The sequence below is a fragment of the Populus alba genome, chromosome 4 (genome assembly GCF_005239225.2).
Source record: "Populus alba chromosome 4, ASM523922v2, whole genome shotgun sequence".
NCBI classification, from domain to species: Eukaryota; Viridiplantae; Streptophyta; class Magnoliopsida; order Malpighiales; family Salicaceae; genus Populus; species Populus alba.
In genome coordinates, this window is record NC_133287.1 from 9,676,969 (window position 1) to 9,699,540 (window position 22,572).

The window sequence follows — 22,572 nt, forward strand, 5'->3', positions numbered from 1 at the left end:
CAATTAATTGGTTTTATTAAACAAGAGAAGAAGGCAATAAATTATAATTAATGCTCTGAAGCTCACTTTTATTGTTTAAGCATACCTATTAAACCCAAGGTGCTTCAGTCTAACATAGTTGCGAGGTCTAGGTACTCGGGTTAAAAATAAAATTTAAAAATAAAAATGCAAAAACAAACAAAAAACAAACCTAAATTTATATTTTAAAATTTTAAGGATCAATTAATTGGTTTTATTGAACAAGAGAAGAGGGGAATAAGTTATAATTAATGTGCTCAAGCTTACTTTTTGATATTTAAGCATAGTTATTAAACCCAAAGCGCCTGAGTCTGGCATGGTTGTCAGACCCAGAAGCTTGGGTCTTGGGTCAATAATAAAATTCAAAAATAACAATGCAAAAACAGACCTAAATCTATATTTTAAAATTTTAAAGATCAATTAACTAGTTTTATTGAACAAAAAATAATGAAATAAGTTATAATTAATGCTCTCAAATTCACTTTTTGCTGTTTAAGCTTGATTATCAAGTCCAATCCTTGGGTCTGACAAAAAAACAAAGTGGAGATTTAAAAATTAACTCACTTTATTAGGTTTAATAATTTTATTAAAACATTATCCATAATTTTAATATTTTTTTATATTTTTAAAAAATTAATATTGACCCACTACAGAGCGCATGCCAATATACTAGTTTGCATTGGTTATCTATTTGTTTTAGGGATATTTTGATATTTATCTTAAATTAAAATAAATAAATATTAAAATAGTATTTGAGAGTGTGGTAGCAATTATTTTTTATTTAAAAATACATAAAAATATTTTTTTTGTTTTTTAAAAATTTATTGATGTTAAAATAATTTAAAGATAAAAAAATTAATTTAAAATAAAAAATTTAAAAAATCATGAAACGCCTAAAACAAACTGCCTATAAAAGTTTTTTTTTTTTTTCTTCCAAATTTAGTGATAAATTTTTATGTTGCTAATTTTATCCGTTTTGGTAAGACAATTTATTTTTATTTATTTTGGTTTTTTTACTAAGAAAATATTATTATCTACAAAAGGTTTTAAATTTCTCAATTCCAATTTCATTAAGTTCAGCCACTTATTTCTTTTTGTATGAACCCAAAATTATGTATAAAAAAAAATCAGATAAATACTGTGTATTGTGAGGTATTTTATTGTGGATTTATGCAGAGTTTCTCGCCAGAAAATTGGTTGATCTCGTGATTTTATGTTCAATTTCTTCTCCTGCTTTCCGTGTCCCTTCCATTTATTGAGAGGCACGGTTGTTTGGAGGCCATGATTTTCATTTGCTTTTTAACCTCTTGGCAGCTAATCTATTGCTTTACCTTCTTCTTTTTTGAAACCAAACAGATAGGGGAAAGACATACGAGAGAGGCTGTTATGGAGAAGAAAAGGATCCAGTGAGAGGGTCTTGCTCTTGCACCAACGATGATGAGGTCGGTGGTGCTACGATGGTGCTTTCAATGTAGATATGACCCTGTGAGAAAAAACAAAGGAAGGTGTATCCTTTGAAATCCTAGTTTCTCATGATCTTTTTTGATTCCTGGTTGGGAAATTATGGATTCTTTTTTATTTGTTGTTTTTGGTTAATGGGTTTTTATTTCTAGGATATATCTGCACTTTTATTTCGTGCTGGGTTTTAGATTTTAATCTAATTTCTTCTTTTGTGGGATTTTAATCTTTCGGTTTGGGAGCTATTTCTGTGTTATTGCATTAAATTGTTACTGATGTTGCTGGATTTTTTTTTTATGAATTCGAATTGTACTAACAACTCTCTCTACGCAGTTCGTGGGGACTCAGAGCAGAGTTGGAAGGTTACTGCGGTAGTGGCCTTCTCTTGCATCAAAGGCAATATGTCAAGGTTTTGACATGTGAGTACGTTTTTTGTTGCTCCAGCATCAATTTTTTTTTTTTTTTTTTTCATTTTTTCAGATTTATCTTCTTCTATTTGGTTGCAATCTACATAGTGCTGGGTTACTTGTGTGTTTCTTGGGGTTGGAATTTGAATTTAGTTGTTTTTCATCTTAAAAAGGTTTAAAATTTGGAGAAGGAATAGCTGTTGTAGCTTGCTGACTTAGGTATAAGTTGGTTCTTTTGAAGGCATTCCCAAGCTTTTCCATGCCCCTTTTATGTGCAGGTAAGGAATTATATAGCGGTTGATCATGCAACTTATTCACCTCCATTTATGGATCAGACACAGACCATGTTTGCTTCTGGTTAGGTCCCTGCTTTGAGTTTTTCCAGTTGTTTTGCATCCATGGGTTTAGTGTCAGGGAACTAACTGAATTAGACTTTAAGCCTTTTCCATCATCCATGGGGTAGTCCTTTACTGAGCCATCTATGTGTAATCGTGTTTCGAAAAATAAATTAGTGTTGTTCAGTAGCACTGTGAATGATAGGACGCACATGATAGGGTTAGTTAAGTGTTTTAATTAGTTTGGACTGTCTTCTTTACATGTTGCCCACAAAGTGTTTGACAGAGGATTTTGAGAGAGATGTGTTTTATTTTTAAGTTGTTCCTTGGATTTTATTCTTGCTGTATGTATCATGCATGGAAGAATTTACTCATTTAATTACATAACAAGTGCATATTAGAAAATGGAATCCTGTAGGGTTGGAAAAGATGGGGCTTGCATTTCACATTTGTTTTTCATTGGTGATTAAATACTCTGTGGAGTCCGGTGTAAAATCATATTGATGTTATTTTGGAATGCTTAAAGAAGTTGTGTGCCTCATTTGGTAAAAAAAATTAGTGTTTTCAAAACCAATATTTTCTTCTCCAAAAACACTTGTAAACGGGTATCAAATGCAATCAGCAATGGAGATGGTTTTATATTGATATCTGACCTCAAAGATATTGTTGAGAGAGTTTAGAGCAAATCGTCAGCTTTGAAAAATAAACAATTTTTCTGTAGCTACAAGAGTCGCTCTCTGCATTTTTGGAGTCCATAATATACTGGTGTATGCAATGTAGACAACTCATCTCCCCTGGGTGTGTGCGCGAGGCTACTGACAAAGTGCATCAAAGTTTTGTTTGGGGGATTCAATAGAGTACATAAGAGTGCACTTGATGAACTGAAGGACTTGTGTCATTAAAGATAATCCGGGGATTAATGACCCAAGCTGATTTCTTAAATTTTCTTAAAAGATGATATGATGACTTTCAGTCAGTTCCAATATTTGGCGGAAGGTTTTCTTATAAAGAGTGAGCCGGGGAAGGATAGTTAGATAAATTTTTGGAAGATTAATGGGTGAATAATGTAGGCATTTTGGTTGATCATGCTCTACACGATGGAGTTCTGAAAGCTTAATTTTATGTTGTAGAACCCATGAACCAGGTGGTGAATTCTCTGTTGTTACAGCCTACCATTGCATATCCTGTGATGATTGGAGCTTGCTTGATGATCTGTGTTGAAGTATGAAGTGGCCAGGTTTGGAATCTTTCCATGGCTTGCAATCCATAAAAGAGGTTCATTCTTCAGTGGACATGTTTGTCTATACAGATCTGCAATTTGGATAACGCAACAAAGATGGATACCAAGAAAATTAAACAAACTCCCACCGGATTAGTGTTGCAGAAAACATCTAAACTAGTTACGAGCAGCTAGTACTGTGCTGTACAACCTTCTCCTGGAGAAAGAAGTCGAATGTGTATCTCTAGTCAAAGGACTAAAGGGAAGGGGAAGCAGGTATTTTACAAAGAATATCGCATCCAGGCTACCTTGTTACAATCACGTCTATTACCCCTTCACCGCCTGCTACGATGGCGATGGCGATCGAATGAATAATCCCGATATGAATAATCCGTGTCGCAGTCATCCTGGCTGCTATCAGTCCTGTACCTCGCCGAGCCGATATCCTGTGGCGAAGAACGTTTTCTTAAGGATGAGTAGGATGTAGAACCATGGCTTGCAAAATCTTCATGTAGCAAAGCGCTCCTTCCTCTATCAGAATTGGACCTCCCAAAGGCAGGGGTCAGATCTCTTGGGCTGTCAGAACTGTAACTAGAATCATGATGACCATACCTTGGAGGGTAACTAGACATGGATGGGCTAAACACCGAATCAACACCTGGAGGCCCATCATCCCTATACTGTCTTTGCTCGTGATGATGCCATCTACCTGTAGCTTCTGAAGAATATTTCAATCTATGCTGCGATCGGTGCCTCCATGGATCAGAGCTTGTAGGCCCAACTTCCCAGAGTCTTTGATCTGCATTTTCTGGGATTTCCGCATTTATTCCAGGAAATTCAACTGACATTTTCCTCTGTGGTTCAGGAGGAGGGTCTGTTTCCGTTATCTCCCCATCTTCCTGTTCCTCGTTGACATCCCCATCGGCAAATATTGTGATCCCTGATGGCTGGCCCTCGTCATCGGGATCTGCAATATGAGCATAAAGAGATTATGATGGCAAAAATACTTGTGAATAAATAAAAGTTAACTTCAGTTATCGGGGATAGCAGCGACAATGACAACAAAACAACCTCCACCACCAATAACATGGGACAAATTGTAGCTTATCAAATGGAAACAAAACCGCAAATGTAGTTAATAGCATAACCTGGAATTATCATGATGTTCTGTAGTCTCTTCTTGTATGTGGGAGGTGATTACCTCAAGCATCATTTCTAACATGCTCAATAATCTCTACTGGAATCCTAACTGCCTTTAATATGCATGGCCTCAAGTTCAGGGAATACAAAGTTTTGATCTACATTTACAGTAGCTGAGACATTAAATCTAATTGGCTCGGAATATGGCTATTGCCTATTGAAAATTCAGGTACTTGTTGGACCAAAATCTCCGAAGAGCAAGAAGATGGATAGTGATAGCTTTCTCTGCCTTGGGTAAATTTGGTACTCACTGTGCACGAACATCAACCTATCAGCTTAGGTGAACTATACAACAGCTACAACGAAGCCTCAATCCAAAAACTAGCCGAGGTCAGCTAAAGCTTATTTGAGCTATGAAGTGCAAAATATTAGTAAGAATTTGGAATCGTAATTTTCTTTGGGCTACATTAGCTTTTCTTATCCTTGCTGGCCTCCAACCACTCTAGCTTAGATGACATTTACCAAACAAAGTCAGTCACTCTACATTTACAAATCCACTAACATAAATTAAATGAAACTAGGCCTCCAATCCATGCAACAACCAGGGCAACAGGAGAGAATTTATGTCATGATCGTTGAATACCTTATTCAAATTCTATAAAAGACCACATTTTCCTGGTGAGCAAAATGGCAAAAAAATGACAAATCCAAACATAAAGAAGAATACCAGACATTTTAGATGGAAACCAAAATCAACAGAGCAATATCGGACAAAGAGGTGAAATGGACTGCATTACCTAGATATCCTGGCGGGTATCCCAGCTCTTGCATTCTGTTAAGCCATGGTGGAGGATCAAGTTCCTGCATAACAAAATTCCAAAAAAGGGAAAAAAAAATTCTCATGAACAACGTGTCAATACTCTTTAGCTGGAGATCCATCACACTATCTAATCCATGCATTGTGCACTCCTGTATATTGTATACCACGTTTGGTCTGGCCTTATATTGTGTATGGGCTTTTAAATTTGCTATTGTATTTGAGCCAACTAGGCTCTAGTCAGTTGTGTGATAGGAGAAACTAATGATTCGATGTAGTAAGCTCTTACCCCAAGACCCAAAAGTTTTCGTGTTTCAGTGTCAAGAGAACCTGGCTTCAAACCATCATACTTTCCACCTGAAGAGCTCTGATAATAGCGTGTTGGATTGCGGGAACTAGAATTCTGATTTCGCTTGAACTTATGTTGCTTGCGAGCATTATTAACAGCAGCATTATCACGAGGCTTAGGGCATTCCTTCAGAGAGTGGTTGTACGAGCCACAGTTATAACAACGTGCAGCATCACCTACTATCTCCAAGCCTCTATAGAAATGGAAGGCCATAGCTAATATATGATAAACAATGTGCAGGAACCCTCATAAAACAAATATATAATATAAGAAGAATCACTGGTGGAATCAGAAAACTGAAAGAAGAATAGAATTATAATTAATGAATTACTATGTCTCGACAGGTTTGCACCAGGAAAATTGGCCCCATAAAATCATCAATGGATTATTATCTGATGCAAAATGCAAGATCCTTGTTATATAGATGAAGGATATGATTGCAGCAACTATTCTAATGGGTTGAACAAACTTGAGTTTCTAATGATCTTTCTCAGATCCTCTTTTCATTAAAGTCTGTAATTAGTTACACATTCCAAGTTGCCAATGGAAATGAAAAACAAGGTTATAGTGATTCTCAGTGATAAACACGCATCCACATGGATATCCCTTGGGGTTAACTACTCTCCAATACAGTATATTTTGCCAACCCATGACATACAATGCCCCCATCACAATCAAAAAATCATCATGAATGCTAATATCCTGAGTTTTTCAACATACACAGCAATCAACAAGTTTTGAGCAACTTAAGATATTTGCAAGTATTCTGAGCATGTCGGACACAAACCAAAAAGGTTATATATTCAAAACATGAAATTTGAGAATGGTACATGAATCAAGATCATTTACCCTTCGATGTTAATTGGACCATCTGCTGAAGTCAAACCCAATGCATATCCACGATCATACAGAGGCACATAATTACTTTGCAGAGGAATTATGGCATTGTCATGCTGTTTCCTTGTTTGGTTTTCAATCCAGAACGTCTACACATTAAAAATACAGCAAATGAAAAACGGATGAAACAGAAAAGGCATGCAACCCTAACTTTTAATCTCTTTTAGAGAATATAAATTCAAAAAAGAAAGAATATCATTGTACTATGATGGCGTGGCCTTCACATCTGCTCTACAATGAGTGGAGCGCATCATGAGTGAAAATTTTCAGGTAAAAATGGCTTGAGAAGTGTAAAGTAAACTCCAAACCCCATAAAGAAAAGAAGAAAAATCCCACAATTACAAATTATATAAAAACTGGGAACTCGAACATAAAATATTTGTACTTTTGTGTATGTAATTTTCCATGGTAATGGATAATGTAACTGACCTACAGAGTGATAACAGTGTACCAAGGTGACCATGGTTGGCTAATATATTCCTATTTAAAATCTTACATTACGAAAGCTCCGTGATCATTGTTTAGAATATAAACAAGCTCAATATGTGCTTTTTAGATTTTAGCATTAAGAAATAGCTCAAATAATTGCACACCAGTGCATTGAAGGTACAGTAACACATGCCACTGATCATCTAAGAACTACATTATCCACTTCAAAACTTTAGGATTCCATATCAAAATTGACGGGCCTTTCTTTTATTTTTTTTCAGGTCCTTCAACAAAGAGCTCGACCAGGGTTCAGGCCATATACCAAAACAGAATCCCATTCACAAGAAAATGAAACTAGAGTATTTATGATGGAAAATATCTTTGCTATATTTTTTCCTTTAACAAAGGTATACAGTTGTAATCCAACTAGCTTTATTAATAATGCAACAGGTTAATTGCATCACAGAAAATACATCCTGAAGCATCTAATGTTGCGAGAAAAAAAAGTTCTTCATGATTAATACTTGGCTAGTCCTTTAGCTTAAAAACTATATGCATGCAGGATCAAAGGAAAAAAAACATGCAAATTACCACTGCAGAAGACTTCTCCATGCCGATACGTAAAGAAGGAAAGTAAGTGTCTTCACCAGATTGTAGCATCTTGTCAGAATCCTGAAAGATTGAGATATGTAGTTTAGACAAGTCATTGGTTTGATAAAGAATATGAAGCATCAGAGAAAATAGCAACAGATTGTCAGCATTCACAATAGGATATCTGAAAAATTCTCTTTCTAATGGAAATGTAAGAATATTTACACTAGATTTTCTACCAGTCCACTCTTGATCATGTGGTGGAAATACTTTCCTAACTTTTCAATGGTCAAGCCAAGCCAAGCCACCCAAACTAGAAAAGATAAAAAGGTGAAATTTTACATATTACCGCAATTTTAACTATCGAGCCTTACATGAGACGAAGAGTTCTGTTGAGCATGCCACTCTGACCACTGTTGTAACAGTTCCTCAAGCTTTTTCTTGCTAGCTCTGGGAAGAGCAAAACAATCACCAAGGAATTCAACAAATGAGAATCCAAGCTAACTCTAATAATATGACATAATGGCTCCAATAATTCCAGAATGATAACAGTCACAGCCATTCAACAAGAAATCTAAACATAAAGTTTTAAATTCTTGAATTTGCAAAGTTATTATGAACACTTCCACCCTGACCTTGTTAAGGAGTTATACATGACATGCACTGAAGGTTGCTCTTCATTATATGTTATCCTTTTTCTCTTAACACCTGATACATCTGGCATATTGGATTAGGGAAAACATGACAAAAAAGGGAGCAATCAGATTAAACTACAACTGTAAAAGTGATTTTCATGGATATAACATTCTTCATATTGACTTTCAATTATTAAGGTTATTTGCAGCATATAATTCTGGAAGATAAGTTTTTCTGGAATTATGGTCCTCAAAACTAATGGGTCCATCTAGAGTTGAGTTGGATAATATACAAATAAAAGGATTAAGTTATCAGAGGTTAAGAAAGGATACGACTGCCATCAACCTTCTCTTGCTGGATAAGACTTTTATTTTGTGTATCAAGGAAACAATCCTCAACATTCCCTGTGATGCTTGAAATATTTGGTTTCTTAGAAACTATAACAGCATCAACCACTTCAATATTCACTTGCCTGACAGGTGAATCAACCAAATCCATGTCAACTTCTGTTTCCACTGCAAAGTGGACTTCTTCAGATCCAATGCCACGTTCCTCAAGCACCAAATTACTCTGATCTGTTGCAGCTTCTTCAGTTCCAGTATTGCCTACTTTAGGCGCAGAACACCCTGGATCGACTATAACTTCATCATTTCCAATAACACCTACATTGATCTCAAAACCCTCCCCATTTTTTGTACCTTCATTGTTTCCAACAGCACCTTCATTGAGCTCCACACTCTCCCCATTTTTCATGCGTTCATCATTTCCAACAGCACCTTCATTGAGCTCCACACTCTCCTCACCATCCTTACTTTCTTTAGTTTCATTACTACCTCGTTGGGAGTGAGAATCACTTAGCCCTAAATCAGATTTCAAAAGCTCATCATTCCCAGTCCCCATACTTGAATTTAAAAGCAGCTTCACTTCTAGCAAATCAACAGACCAAATCTCCACAAATATCCTGCATGAGACAAAACCTATTTACTTAAAACGAAAACCAATATCTATCACCTATGCCTCTGTGTGTGTGCCTGTGTAACAACCTCTTGCAATAAAAAGACTCAATTTTTTGACTTTTAACTGAAAGAAATTAAGAATGAAACCCAAATTGAGTATTCACAGAAGCACATATTAATATTTATGTCAATAAATATCAGTCTTGTATTTGCACTATATAAAATAACAATTGAATCTAAAACAACAAAACAAAACAAAACAAAGAAACCGCATTAAAGCCGGAAGTTTTGGAAACGGAAAACAAATAAACACCAAAAATGGTTCATCTCAACTAATCTAAACCAATAATAGTCTAAAATTTACCAATTTTTTTTAAAAAAGAATTCTTGATTCCAGTAAGCTAAAAAAAACAGCATTAGTCGCTAAAATTTATAAAAAACTATAGTCACTAAAAGAAAATAAATACTTGCAGTTACCAATCAATACATTTCTAATTTCTACAACATAAACAACAATGCTCCAATGAACTCAATAATTAATGTCAAACAAACTATAACTCGGTCAAATTAACCATCTTAACAAGAAATTAACTCGCAAATTTAAGAACAAGAGGAAAAATAGAGAAAAACAGGCTAGAGAGAGAGAGAGATAGGGAGTTATAGTTGTTTTCTTCTGATTTACCTGAATTTTCTCAGAAACCAATCAGGAAATACAGTGAGAGCGAGAGAGAGAGAGTTAGGGTTTGGAAGTGAGGTTTGGTTCAGTTATAGTTACAGTTACACTTGCACACACGAGTGCATAACTTAACAGAAGAAGGCAGAAGCTGAGGCTACCCAATTTTTTGGATCTGTATTTTATTTTTTAATTTTCGGTTTCTACGAAATGAGCGGCCTTTCTTTTTTTTCCTCTTCTTCTATTACCTAACTATTTGACACGGAGAGGGATATAAAGAGAGACGATGGTATGCTGCAACGCGGTGTATATCAGGCTTTTTATTTTCTGGTATTTGGAAAAGATGTTGCTTTCTTGTATATTCCTAGCTGTCCGCGTGCGAGGGACTTTATGATTTCAAAGAAGAAGTATGTGTTTTTTAATTTTAAATATATTTTTTTAAAAATTTAAATTTTATTTTTTATTTTTTAATATTTTAAATTTAATTTTTTTTATATTTTTAGATCATTTTGAGTACTGATATTAAAAATAATTTTTTAAAAATAAAAAATATTATTTTAATATATTTTCAAAATAGATTTGTTATATTTAATAATTTAAAAAATAATAATTATTATATATTTCAAATATTTCTAAAATCACATTTTTTTAAATAAGTGTTATGAATCTGAATGGCTCAACCTGAGAACCTGTTTGGACTTAGGTTTCATAATATAAATAAAGAGAATTAATTCATTATAATCTATGTTAAAAGACATAGATTAACTTGTGACAATCTCAAAACTAGTTTATTTTTTTTCAATTTATTTTTTATAAAAGAATTATTTTGATTTTTTCTAAGAACAAATCTTTTTTTTATTAACCTATCTAATCACGACTCAAACACATGTCATTGTGGTGTGTATGTCTATATATATATACACACACATCATGGGGCTGGCACTATGTTTGTAGGTTTGTATTTTTTTTGTGTTGTAAAAAACAATGTCCAATGCTGTAAACAGCTGTTTTAAAGATGAGAGATTAAAAGTTAAAAAATGTTCTCAGATTATAAACTCTAATTCAAGTTTAATAAATTGATTTCATTCTAATTAGAATGATAAATTGAAATTGACAATGATAATAAGTGAATATTTTTTTTTTTTAAAAAAAAAACCACAACAACTTGGAAAAAAAAAACTTTGGATGTACATAATTGGATAAAAAATAAAACAAAAAAACTGAGTACGATTCTTAACTCTAAGTAGCATGATAGACATATACTAGATAATAAAAGGCGAACTAACCAGGTTTAACCCATAAAATATAGCTAGCCCAGATTATAAGATCATGTAATTCGATTATAAAAAAAAATTAAAAAAAAATAACAAAGTCCAATTTATTTAAACTAATTTCGAATGATGAAATAATAATAATAAAATAATCCAAGGAAAAATGAAATGAACTACATTAGCTTTTAGAATCTTTGTGACCTAGGTCATTAAGACCAAAAGAAATATACATGAAAAAACCATGAAACTTAATTTCCTAACAAATAAATGCAAGAGGATGAAAAAAAAATCAAGTGCACAAAAATATCTATAATAAAAAAGTAGCAATTAAAAAATAAGAGTGAAAATTAAAATAAAAAAATAAATTAGAGGTCAAGAACAAATTTTTAATTGGAGGGGTAACTTTGAAAAGAAAAAATAATAATAACAAGAAAAAAAAAGAGGAACAAATTAGAAAAAAAATGCATCATGAACATGGATTGAATGATAAAATCGAAAACAATAAATGTTTTTAGAAAAACACTAAGAAAATATAATAGATATTAAAAGAAACAGGATGACAATTGAAAAAAAAAAACCTATATATGTAAGACAAATTAAGAATTGAAAATAAATAAAACCTTAATAAAAGAGTCAATGATAAAAATTAAAACCCAAATAATAAGGACTTTTATTTAGAAGTTGGTATATATGAAGATAATCAAGAACAAATAGGAGCTATCTAATTTTTCAGGATAAAAGATTTAGATAAAAAAGGTCAACGACAACGGAAACCATCTTATCACTGCCTATAAGTGCTCAGCATCAGGAGGAAGAGGAAGTGGTTGACTCATCCAACAACACGGTGGTTGTTCTGGTTAATTTTCTTTTCTTTACCGGGAGGTACCTCATTGCACCACTCAAAAAGCGTGCATGCCTCTGATGTCTTGGTGCGTGACTGCACACACTAAAAGTGTTTCAAATTAATTAATATTATAATTGATGCTAAAGAAAAATATGTCCTTAATTTCCTTAATAATTACAAAAAACCTAAATAAAAAAACAAAAAAAACCTGTTTTGCAATTATGGTTTAATTTTTTTGATTTCTTAATGCATACCTATCAATTTATTTTTCGTACATGATTAAATGAAAAGATATTTTATAACCGGTTTTTAACTAGTTATATTCTATTGATTATGGACACAATTAGCGGCATTATTTTTACTATACTTAAAAAGATGAAAAATAAAAGTGTTTTAGGGAAAAATATATTTTAGCTTGCTTGGTAATTATGTTGTTTCAACCTGTTTTTTAAATTGTTTTTTTTCTTAAAAGTATTTAAGCTAAAGCTTTTTTAAGTGTTTTCGATAATTTTACATAATATATTAATATAAGAAACAGTAAATATTTATCATTTTAAATAGTTTTAATTAAATTATTTTTTATAAAAGCATCACTAAAGTGCACATACTACACCAAATTAAACTTAGTATCCATGTATTTACCAAAATTAAACTACAACCGGTTAACTCTTTATAAATATATTCCACAAAACAATTATATATTAGTAGATGCGATCTCTATTTTTATTTTTATATGTTGTTTGTTTTTTGTTTTAAAAATCATAGGTTACCTATCCTCCTAAAAAAAGTGGGGTGAACCTAAACTCTTTCATTGTTTATATGAACTTCATTTTTTTTGCTACACTTATTTTTATTTTAATTGAAATTCCTTTTAGTTTTTGTGTTTTAAATTTTATTCTTTCAATATTATGTTAATTTTTGAATTGGTTTTTCATAATTTGTTTCGGTTTATTTTTTATGATATTATCACGATTTTAAGTAATACATTCAATATTTAGTTGGTGCTTAATTTTTTAAGCATCTATTTTTGTTATTAGATCATTAATAAAAAAAAATAATTAAAAAACAAAGTTGTTAAACTTAGTAGAGCCCATGATTTGTATTCACGAGTTTGGTAAGTTAGCTTGAAGCTGAGTCGATCTAATTATCATTGTCTCAGTATTAAAAAATATCATTCTTAATATTTTTTAAAAGCCAAACCATACTTTTTTTTATTTATTGTCTAAGTTGTCTTTGAAACCTACAAAGTTGATTTAGGTACATCAGAGTAACTCCTAATGCAAATTAATTTTAAACCTACGCTAAACTGAGAGTTAGGTTGAGAGGTTTTAAGATTGACCCATTGGGTTAGACTTTTTTTTCTTCTTTTTGTAAAAAAACTATTCTATCTTCCAAATTTTCTCCCTCATTGATTGAATCCTTTTGTCTTATTTTCTTTAAAAATTTATCTTCAATATTTGATTGATTTTAAATTGAACTCTTCATAATTTGTTTTAGTTTATTTTCTATGAATTATTGCAATCTAAAAAACAAATATCTCGGTAATTTAATTGATACTCAATTTTGTGAGTATATAAATTTATTATTATATCATTAAGTAAAAAAATAGTTTTTTTAAAAAAAAAAAACAAAGTTGTTAATTTGGTAGAGTTTATGACTCGGGTTGTAGGTTTAATACATGTTAAGATATGAAACTCGAATTAATCTAATATATTATCATTTTAATATTTAAATAAAAGGTGCTACCTTCAATTTATCTTTAAGTCAAATAATAGTCTTTATTAATTATTTAGGTTGTTTTTTAGACCTACTAAGTCGATTAGGTTATTATCAAAAGCAATTCTCATATAAATTAGTTTTAAGCTCAAACTAGTCAAGAATGTTGATCTATAATCAAAGGCAAAATTTAATAACAATATCAAATAAATCCATGTTGAACCTAACATTTTCTTTTAACAATTTTTTAAAAATTTGATCTATTACATGTAACATAAACACCGATAACTAAACTAGTAAAACATATATACAATACGAAGTAATTTATAGAGTCTCGGAGATGTTTTCCAGACAGAAGATATAAGTGAAAGGGATAAAAGTCGAGCCTACACTTAACTCAAAATTCTCTGTAGGAGTTTTTTCAGTCAATCAAATCCAATGTAAAGTCTTGGCTAATCTTTGGCTGTGTGATAGCATGGACTTGTAATGTGCTATTATTAGGAAGCCAACAGATATGAACAGCATGCCTTTGTTATATATATATATATATATATAATATATATATATATATATATTATATATATTTTTTTTTTTTCCTTAAATACTAGAATCCATTATTTCTGTCCAACTTAAGAAACGAAGTTATTCTGTGTCCTTTCAAGGATGAATTTAAAATAAAAAAGAGGATTTAGTACTAACTTTTGATGCAAACAAGAAAGAAGTAAAGGATGACTGTTTGCTGAGTTGAGAAGGCAAGCAAGGAACCTAGCAAAGGATCCTCCAAGTAGATCTCAAGATTTAGCTGCCCTGATGGGCATAAAGTAAGATCTCCAAGACTCTGTTGGAAGAGGTCAAGAATTCTAAACGTAGAACTCTTTATATGCAAGTGCAGCAGCTATAAGCTGCTCTTTCAAGAGCGAAAGAAGAATCACTTGGACTAGCAAAAATCAAAACAAACAGTTTTCAAGCTTGAAGTGAACATTAATTTCACCTATTCTCACTTCCAATACACACGAATTTGCTTAACATGTCTGCATTAACCTCTGAAGACAATCACTACAGATGTTGCAGGACTATCAGAGGCTGTCTAGCTAGCTTTACACATGTATAAACTTCACTGTTGGCATATTGCACACCTGTCTGCAATCTTAGTTAGTTGAAGACAAATGTCTTTTTCTTCTCTTTAACCACATGCTTCTATTTCTGCACTGGCCTGTTGCTGATCGTCACCAACTTTCCCCTCATCATTCAACTCCTCTTGTGTCAGCTCTTGCTCCATAAAAAATGGATTGGCATACGCTTTTGAGCTTGATGTTGGCTCTGATGAACTTCTATGGTAGCCTTTCCCAAAGATATCATCATCATCACTTGAACTTTTCTGTTTTCAAACAGGTGCTCTTGCCTTTCCCTTTCCCTTAGCTGAGGACTGGTTCTCTTCGTGAAAGTCCCCGTCAGAATCTTTCTCTTTGCTGCTTTCTCCAGAAGATGTGTTACTTAGTGTGTGAAAAATAGTGACGCTTTCTTTTCTTGCACTTTGAAAAGAAAAGCTCCTTGATTTCCCATCATATACTGGAAGGAGAGACTCTGACCGCAAGCCCTTTCCAATATCCCTGCCTAAACTGTATGTTGTTGAGAGCTTCCTTGATATGCTCTCTCTTTCTCGTACCAAATCCCCTATTTCTTCAATGACTTCATGAGCCACTGCTTCGTTTGCAGCCTTCTTCTCGAGTTGCGTGATTGTCCTATCAAATTCTTTCTTCTTAAGTTGGAGAGAACGCTGACAGGAAAAAAAAAGGTCAACACAATATAATAACATGGAAGAAGTCAGCGAAGGATACAAGGGAGTGATTGATCTTTACTCTCTTTTCAAGGAAACTTCCCAAGCCTTGATCTTGAAGCTTCTTTTTCGTCCAAAATATGCAGCAGAATCGTACAAGTCCAGCTAAAATTACCAAGAGTATGGATTCAAGTAACAAGAACAGCACTATTGTCCTTTCATTACCTGAAAGAACGAGTAATATTAGCTTTTTTCAAGTGTTGTGTTTCTACTCGGAAGAATTTGCGTCTTGCCTGTGTAGATACTATGATGCCTAGGCCTCGCTTGTGAGCAAGTAGATAAAAGCTTCTGATCTGGAAACAAATAAATGATTTCATTCTATTCACATTATGAATGATAAAAACTGAAAAGAGAGTTGCAAGAACAATTACGTTTGCTACGGCAAGGCAGTGGTTTGCCAGTCCCTGCAGCATTCACAACCACAAAAGCTGAGACATGACTCATATAAGAGCTTATTATCAAGTTCAAAAAACTATGTACATTTGGTAACTAGTTCCACTGCAGTCACAACACTCATAAACAAACACTTGAGATTTTAGGATTAAATAGAAAAATGATGCGGACTCCAAGATCAAGAAGTGGGCTTTAAACCATCAGATGCCCAGTTCTCTTAAAAGGGTGACACGTTCTTGTAGAAAGTGTTAATAAAATGATGATCTGGATTTCCCTTTTCTTTTTGAAACAACAGATTAATTACATATTCACAAGGACAAATAGTTTCAGACCTGGCACATATGCTCTGTGAATAGAAACTTACTTGAAGCAGCTATAAAAGAAAGAAGAAGTCCCTCATCCAGTACAAAGTTTTTCAGATCACTTTGAGAAAGCATGGATGAGACTTTACCTGACAATCAAAATAAGAAAACATTTGGAGTTACAAAGAAATAGATCATTATAAGAGAACATTGAAGCTAGATGAAATTCTAAGAAGCAGGATTAAATTATGCCACATGAAGACTAAAATTACCAGGATAGCTTTCAGACCAGTGGATCACACCAGTTGCTGGAACCAACATAGTGAACAGTACACCTTTTGGTTTCATTGCTGAGACACAAGTAGATTCACCAACTGTGCGGACAACTTTTCCTTCCATCTCAGTCTGGGACATATAAATAGCATTGCCGGAGCAATCTAAATGAGGGCTTACTTGAATAACATAATCTTGTTCAGATGCTTTTGAGTATTTCTTCAGGGCTCCGGTTGGTGAGATTGAGTACAGGAACCCATCCAGTGAACCGATAGATACCCAACCTGTCATGGCATTTATGCAACAAACAATGTCATGTTGTCAGTTATGACAGCAGCCCAAATTTTTGACGAAGTTCATATCAATTTCCCTGAGGTTTACTGATGACTTGAATCCAAGCTAGACATTTGTTTTTTTACCAGTGTCCCTATCATATTTAAGGTTTCACTCGTTTGATCACTGGAAACAGAAGCATGATACTCATGTTGGAATGTCCAACTTTATCTCAGATTAAGTGAAACTAAGACTGTGTTTTTACCCCCAAGAGGCACAAATTCATATTAGGAGGTGAAAGGTCTTAGAATGAACAGAAAACAGACAGAAGCAAAAGAATGGAGGTGTTAATAGGAAACCGTAGATAGACTTGGATGATAAAAGTGCTTCAGCGTGTGATCCAAGAAACTGGAATTTCTGGCTTTACACCGAATATTTTTAATCTATACTTGTCCTGCACTAAGACTATCACTAACGTCTTTGTATTTCCCCTGCCACTGCTGCCTAATCCAACCCCATAATATTTACCTATTTGTGGCACAAAGTCATTCTGATCTTTATCTAGCAGCAATCAGTCCTTAAATATGTCGGCACACCGCGCATAAACTCTGCTTTTGATCAATTTTGGCATCTAATTGATCTCAAATCAAGACTCTGATACAACAGTTAGAACAACTACTCTTCAATTTTATGTAAAAGGAAAAAAGAAAAACTACAGATTTACCGTTGGAGTCCACAACCGGTTCGCATTCTGCAGAACCTAACGGTCCAATACTCGTCTGCCACAAAATATTACCCTTCAAGACATCTAGAGTCAACACAAGTGACAGTGGGGGTACTGTCACATACAACCGGCCATTGTTTCCAGGTGTGACAGTGAAGTTTTTGTCAAATGAGCTTAGATCCTGAACCCAATTAAAGTGAGGACTGCGAAGAGACAATGAATATAATTCTCCTGCATTATTTGAAATCTGCAAAGTGCAAAACAAAATTCATGTCCACAAGCTTAAGATGTGCGCAAAAAGGACCAATCCTGATTCATGCATTATAAAGAAGGAAAGAAAGAAAGCTTGGAGAGTGCTTGAAATCAAAGAAAGCCAAGAATACTTAACATTTCACATGCAATTCGGCTAGAAAAATTAGCAAGTTACTCCGGCAAGGAAATTGTTGTGTATGAACAAGAGCATGCAGTATACATCAGTGTAAGCATTGTGAAGCAAAGCACTATCAGTGCAAACATTGTGGAGAAACGTTGCTCAAAGCTGTAGGAAACCTTACATATAGACTAGCCTCACATCGATCAACCACAGGAGATGAACTGAAAGAACAATCTTTGACACCTTTTCTACAACCTAAACTGTATCCATACTGGTAAAGCACAGCTCCAGCACTCCAGTGTAGCTTCCCATGCATCTTATAAAGCAAGAGTCCTCGGTTCTTAAATATTGATAAATACAGACGAACTCAGTGTACTCGCTGCAAGCCCGATGATATCGCCTGCTCCTGCTTGACCCTTTTCTGGACCAAAGAAAACTTCTACTGCTGGTGGAGAAGATCTAACATCACTAAAGTTGATTCTCAAAACTCTGTTCTCTGCAACCAAATATAGCTGCCAATAAAATTCACAAATCAACAGACATAGAGCACTAAGGCTTTTAAGACATTGCGTCTATGTTGCACATCTCTACCAAACAATCATAGGCAGAAACCTAAAAACAACCAAAGTTTTATCTGTGATTTCTAAACATGCCCTCTAAAATTCAGGAAAACTGCTTACCTTTCCTACAGTTCCATGAACTGGAGCCATGCTTGCGTTGCAAGCATAACTCAAATACGAGGTCCAAGCAATAGACCCATTACTTTCAAACGCATACAATGTCTTTTCACCACAAATGTAAATCCTTCCATCTTCTCCAATAAGAGCCCTTGAAAGCCTTAAATCAGTTCTTACTGAAGGCCCTTCACCTGAAAAAACAATTAGGTTTCGCATTATAAAGTATTTTCTTCAGTAATACAATGGCAACCATTTGCCAAGAAATCAATCACAAGCATCGATCATCGTGTTTCATCAAAACATTGCTCTAATTCAAGCAACTTCTTTTATCTCCTTGGAGCATAGCAACCATGTAATTATTTGATGATCACCGATCGAATCTTGACAAATGGAGATTGTACTTGGCACATTTTCTCATGAACCCAAAATTATTTTTTAAAGAAAAAAACTCAAACAAGGGTTGTGCAGTTTATCATACTTGAAACCTTTTAACTTGTTTCATTTTTTTTCCTAGGCAACCAAGCATAAATTTAACGCAAACAATTAGAAAATAACAATTTGAACATGCTTTCGAGACATAAATTATTAGAGGGGGAAGACAGAATACTCACGAGGGTAATTTTGTGATTCTGTGAAAAGTGAAGCGATAACTAGCAGCAAGAAGATAAGAGTTTCAACTGCCATTGAAGAGATTGCAGAGAGGGATAGAGAGAAATTGAATTTATTTTATGGTTTTAATTTCTATGGTCGCCTAAAAAGACAATAACGGTTACATAACTGCTGGGTTTGTGGCGGGAACAGCACAACCGGCCGGTTTTCTCCCAAATGAGATGTCTTGGAACGTGCCACGTTTTCCAAGTCTTCAAGTGAGCGTTTGGAAACCGGTATAACTGTGTTTTTCAAAAAATTTTTATTTTTTTTTTTATATATATTTTGGATTGTTTTGATGATTGATTTTAAAAATAATAAAAAATATTATTTTGATATATTTGGATATGAAAAACACTTTAAAAAATAACCGCAACTACACTCTGTATTTTTTTTAAAATTTTTAAATTCATCCCTTTTATTTGTTCATGGAAAAAAAAAAAGGTTATTAGGTCAATCTTCGGATGTTGTATAAACTTGGATGATTATTTTTATTAAAATAATATTATTTGTTATCTAAAAGAAATTATTGGTGGTAATATAATCATGTCTAAACTGAATTTTAAAAATACTTAAACAACTTAGATATAGTACAATGCATGATAAAGAGATTTTATTAATAAGGATTCACACACACAATAATTGGGATTTTTTTTTTGAAGATAGGAACTAATTCATGATTTTTCTGAATTATAAAGCGGATAAGCAAACAATAAATTTGAGGGTATTTGAAACCGAATACCCCCATAATAGATAGAAGAGTAGTTATTGAATCACATAATTTGGGCCATTAGAATATGAGGCCTTTGTGTACTTAATTTTTATTTAATGGTAGCATATCTTTCAAGTAATTCAATATCTCTAAGTTTATGTTTGGTTACTAACCGTAATATAAAGACAAAAATATTTTTTAGTTATGAAAATAAAGGCAAAGTTAAATTATATATAAAAAATAAAATTATCAAAAAAATAATTATAGAATGAATTTATGTATTTTTAAAATAAGAGTATAAAATTGAACATGTTTCTAAAGATAATATATATATATATATATATATATATATATATATATATATATATATATATATATATGTATTTTTTTTTTATCTCTAAAGTATTCTTATAAAAATCTCTTAATTTCAAAATTATCTCATATTTTTTTAGATAAATAACGCTAATTGTTTTAAAAATTAAAAAATAAGTCATTTTTTTTCTTTTCAGTGATCCTAACTTTCATATCAGGTATATCTTTTTTAATTGTTTTAAATATCAATTTCTTATATCTTTCATTGTAATTTATTGAGGTTGGTTTTTCAATTAAAAGATGATAATTTAATTTGAACGTACTCTTGACTTGAATAAGTGAGTGTTTTCTTAACTTGATGGATAACAAATAGGTTTATGAATATTGTCAAACTTTGACTTAAAATCCAATCGAACTTAACCCGAAATATATATTTGTATTGTATAAATTGGCGTTATTTTTTGCTTAATTTTTTATCAAATAAACGAGAATGATAAGATTCGAACTCGTGATTGCTTGGTCATCAAGGCTCTGATACCATATTAAAAAAATCATTTCAAACTCAATAGTTTAAGTTGTTAGGTAAAGTCTGAAAATACAATTTATATTATTTTCTAACATATATACTTTCAAATATATATATTATTTTATTGTTTATTGATTAGTAAATAATAGTAAATAATGGATATTTATTCTATACTCGAAGCCCGATGAATATTTTATCAATATCTAATTTTTTGCTCAATAATTAATAAATATAATATAGATATCAAGAAATCTCAACCGTGATTGCCATTTTTATCCCTACTCCTAATGCACATGTCATGGGCCAACGAAGAGGGAGAAAGAAAAGGTGAAGGGCATATAATGCAGGAAATCTCACTAAGCTGTGTGGGAGCTGTAAGCCTATTAGCTGTAAATTTATAGGAACTGAAAGGGATTGTTTTTTCCTTGGTGTGAGAAAAAAAGAAAAAAGAGAAAAAGAAGAAAAGATCGCAACAGATCACATTAGAGACACTACTTTTTCCAGCAATTGCTTTTTGATGTTGCTTTATTATTTGTCTATGCAACTTCACAACCAAATGGCATTTTGTGTTTGAGCTTTTTTAAGAGCTCTGTCAAAGTAAATATTGGGATGCCATCTACTCATTTTAAGCTATTTTAATCCGCGTTCTGTGACTGAGTTGTAAATTTTATCCCAAAAAAAAAATCAGGTAAGCAAGCTATCTTGATGTACTTTTTTATATATAAAAAATTTCAAAATATAAATCTAAAAAGTCTACACAAGTATTTATTTAAATAAATCAATAGTTTTTTTATGTAAATAAACAAAAAACAAATATTAACAACAAAGAAATTGAAGAATTTAAGAGATAAATGTAAATCAAAATATTCAATCACACAAAATAATATATTTAACTAACTGTGTTTATTGAACTTGTTTATTTAAATCAATAAAAAATAATAAAAAATAAAAATACAAAATAAAATTTATTGAATAAACTCAAATAATAAAAAAGATAGTACGCAACACCTGAAAAGAAATATTATATAAAAATAAATATTTTTTATTTTGAAAGATAAAGTTTTAGAAATATTATTTTGAGAGGGCTAAAAAGATAGTGGTAGCAACTGCAGCCAAATCGAAAGAGGCCATCACCAGCAGCAAATGAGGACTAGTCAACCTTTTGAAAATCTCACTGAGATGCTGAACCTGAGAGCTTCCCAGAAGACAGAGGAAACAAAGCCAACCAGAGCAGGAAGGCCCAACAAAAATGCAGAAAGCCATCAACCCCCAAATTAGAGATTGATATGATTATTTTCATGGAAATGCAGAACCATGAAGAACATAACCTAAAACTTGAGAATTGAGAAAGACAAATGAAACAGGCTTGCAGGTATTATCAAATATCCTCTTGTTTTGCTCTTAATTTCCAAATTAAGTAGATTTTTTTTAAGAAAGTTCTCTCTCATGTTCTTCTTGTGTATCCTTTCTTTGTGAGTGATTCTTATTGTAATATACCATCTCTTATACAAGGAGTTGTCAACTTACACTTAATCTCTAATTCTTTTGTTGGGTTCTATCATTTTGCATCTCTATATTTTTTTTTTTTTCTCTTTGAATCTCATTTGTTTATCCACTCACTCTTGAGACTTGTTTCTTCTAAACACTCAGGATCTGATCCTTTAAAAGCCCTATTAGACCGAGCCAAGTTTGATACTATTATGTTGGGAAGAAATGATATGTCGAGGGAAATACGATGGAAACATATTCCATTCATATCATATTAC

At 32.6% G+C, this 22,572-nt stretch overlaps 2 protein-coding genes and 1 long non-coding RNA gene across 12 annotated transcripts; 1 reads left to right on the plus strand and 2 right to left on the minus strand.

The window, feature by feature from the left end:
* Positions 1-1,176: 1,176 nt before the first annotated feature.
* On the plus strand, positions 1,177-3,744 carry LOC118055952 (uncharacterized). Of its 9 annotated transcripts, XR_012169573.1 has the most exons (5): positions 1,177-1,523; positions 1,810-1,895; positions 2,057-2,240; positions 3,387-3,455; positions 3,528-3,744. It is a non-coding gene; the product is annotated as an uncharacterized lncRNA (long non-coding RNA). The 9 variants fall into 9 exon arrangements; XR_012169572.1 differs by having other exon boundaries at positions 1,177-1,895; positions 2,162-2,240; positions 3,349-3,455; XR_012169569.1 differs by having other exon boundaries at positions 3,349-3,744.
* On the minus strand, positions 3,542-10,199 carry LOC118055951 (uncharacterized). Of its 2 annotated transcripts, XM_073408483.1 has the most exons (10): positions 9,935-10,199; positions 9,073-9,257; positions 8,629-9,015; positions 8,296-8,377; positions 8,035-8,110; positions 7,661-7,741; positions 6,593-6,729; positions 5,684-5,936; positions 5,375-5,438; positions 3,542-4,404 (listed from the first exon to the last, which is right to left on the minus strand). In XM_073408483.1, the coding sequence occupies exons 2-10, from the start codon at positions 9,194-9,196 to the stop codon at positions 3,773-3,775; spliced, it is 1,836 nt and encodes a 611-aa protein (XP_073264584.1). In that variant the 5' UTR covers positions 9,197-9,257; positions 9,935-10,199; the 3' UTR covers positions 3,542-3,772. The 2 variants fall into 2 exon arrangements, with proteins under 2 accessions (XP_073264584.1, XP_034923875.1); XM_035067984.2 differs by having other exon boundaries at positions 8,629-9,257; positions 9,935-10,198.
* Positions 10,200-15,089: 4,890 nt separating this feature from the next.
* LOC118056042 (protein GAMETE EXPRESSED 3) lies at positions 15,090-18,824 on the minus strand. Its single transcript, XM_035068137.2, is given in 9 exon segments — positions 15,090-15,533; positions 15,616-15,758; positions 15,965-16,021; positions 16,351-16,437; positions 16,561-16,845; positions 17,559-17,805; positions 18,113-18,274; positions 18,276-18,443; positions 18,612-18,824. Coding segments are annotated over 9 exon segments (1,755 nt in total). The 3' UTR covers positions 15,090-15,140.
* Positions 18,825-22,572: the final 3,748 nt, after the last annotated feature.

Bases quoted from the DNA above. Each gene is read 5' to 3' on its own strand.
- LOC118055951 (XM_035067984.2), bottom strand. From the start codon at position 9,196: ATGGGGACTGGGAATGATGAGCTTTTGAAATCTGATTTAGGGCTAAGT. The intron at 5,439-5,683 runs GTAAGAGCTTAC...TTTGTTATGCAG, and splicing joins GAAAACTTTTGGGTCTTGGG to GAACTTGATCCTCCACCATG. The intron at 4,405-5,374 runs GTAATGCAGTCC...CTCATATTGCAG, and splicing joins ATACCCGCCAGGATATCTAG to ATCCCGATGACGAGGGCCAG.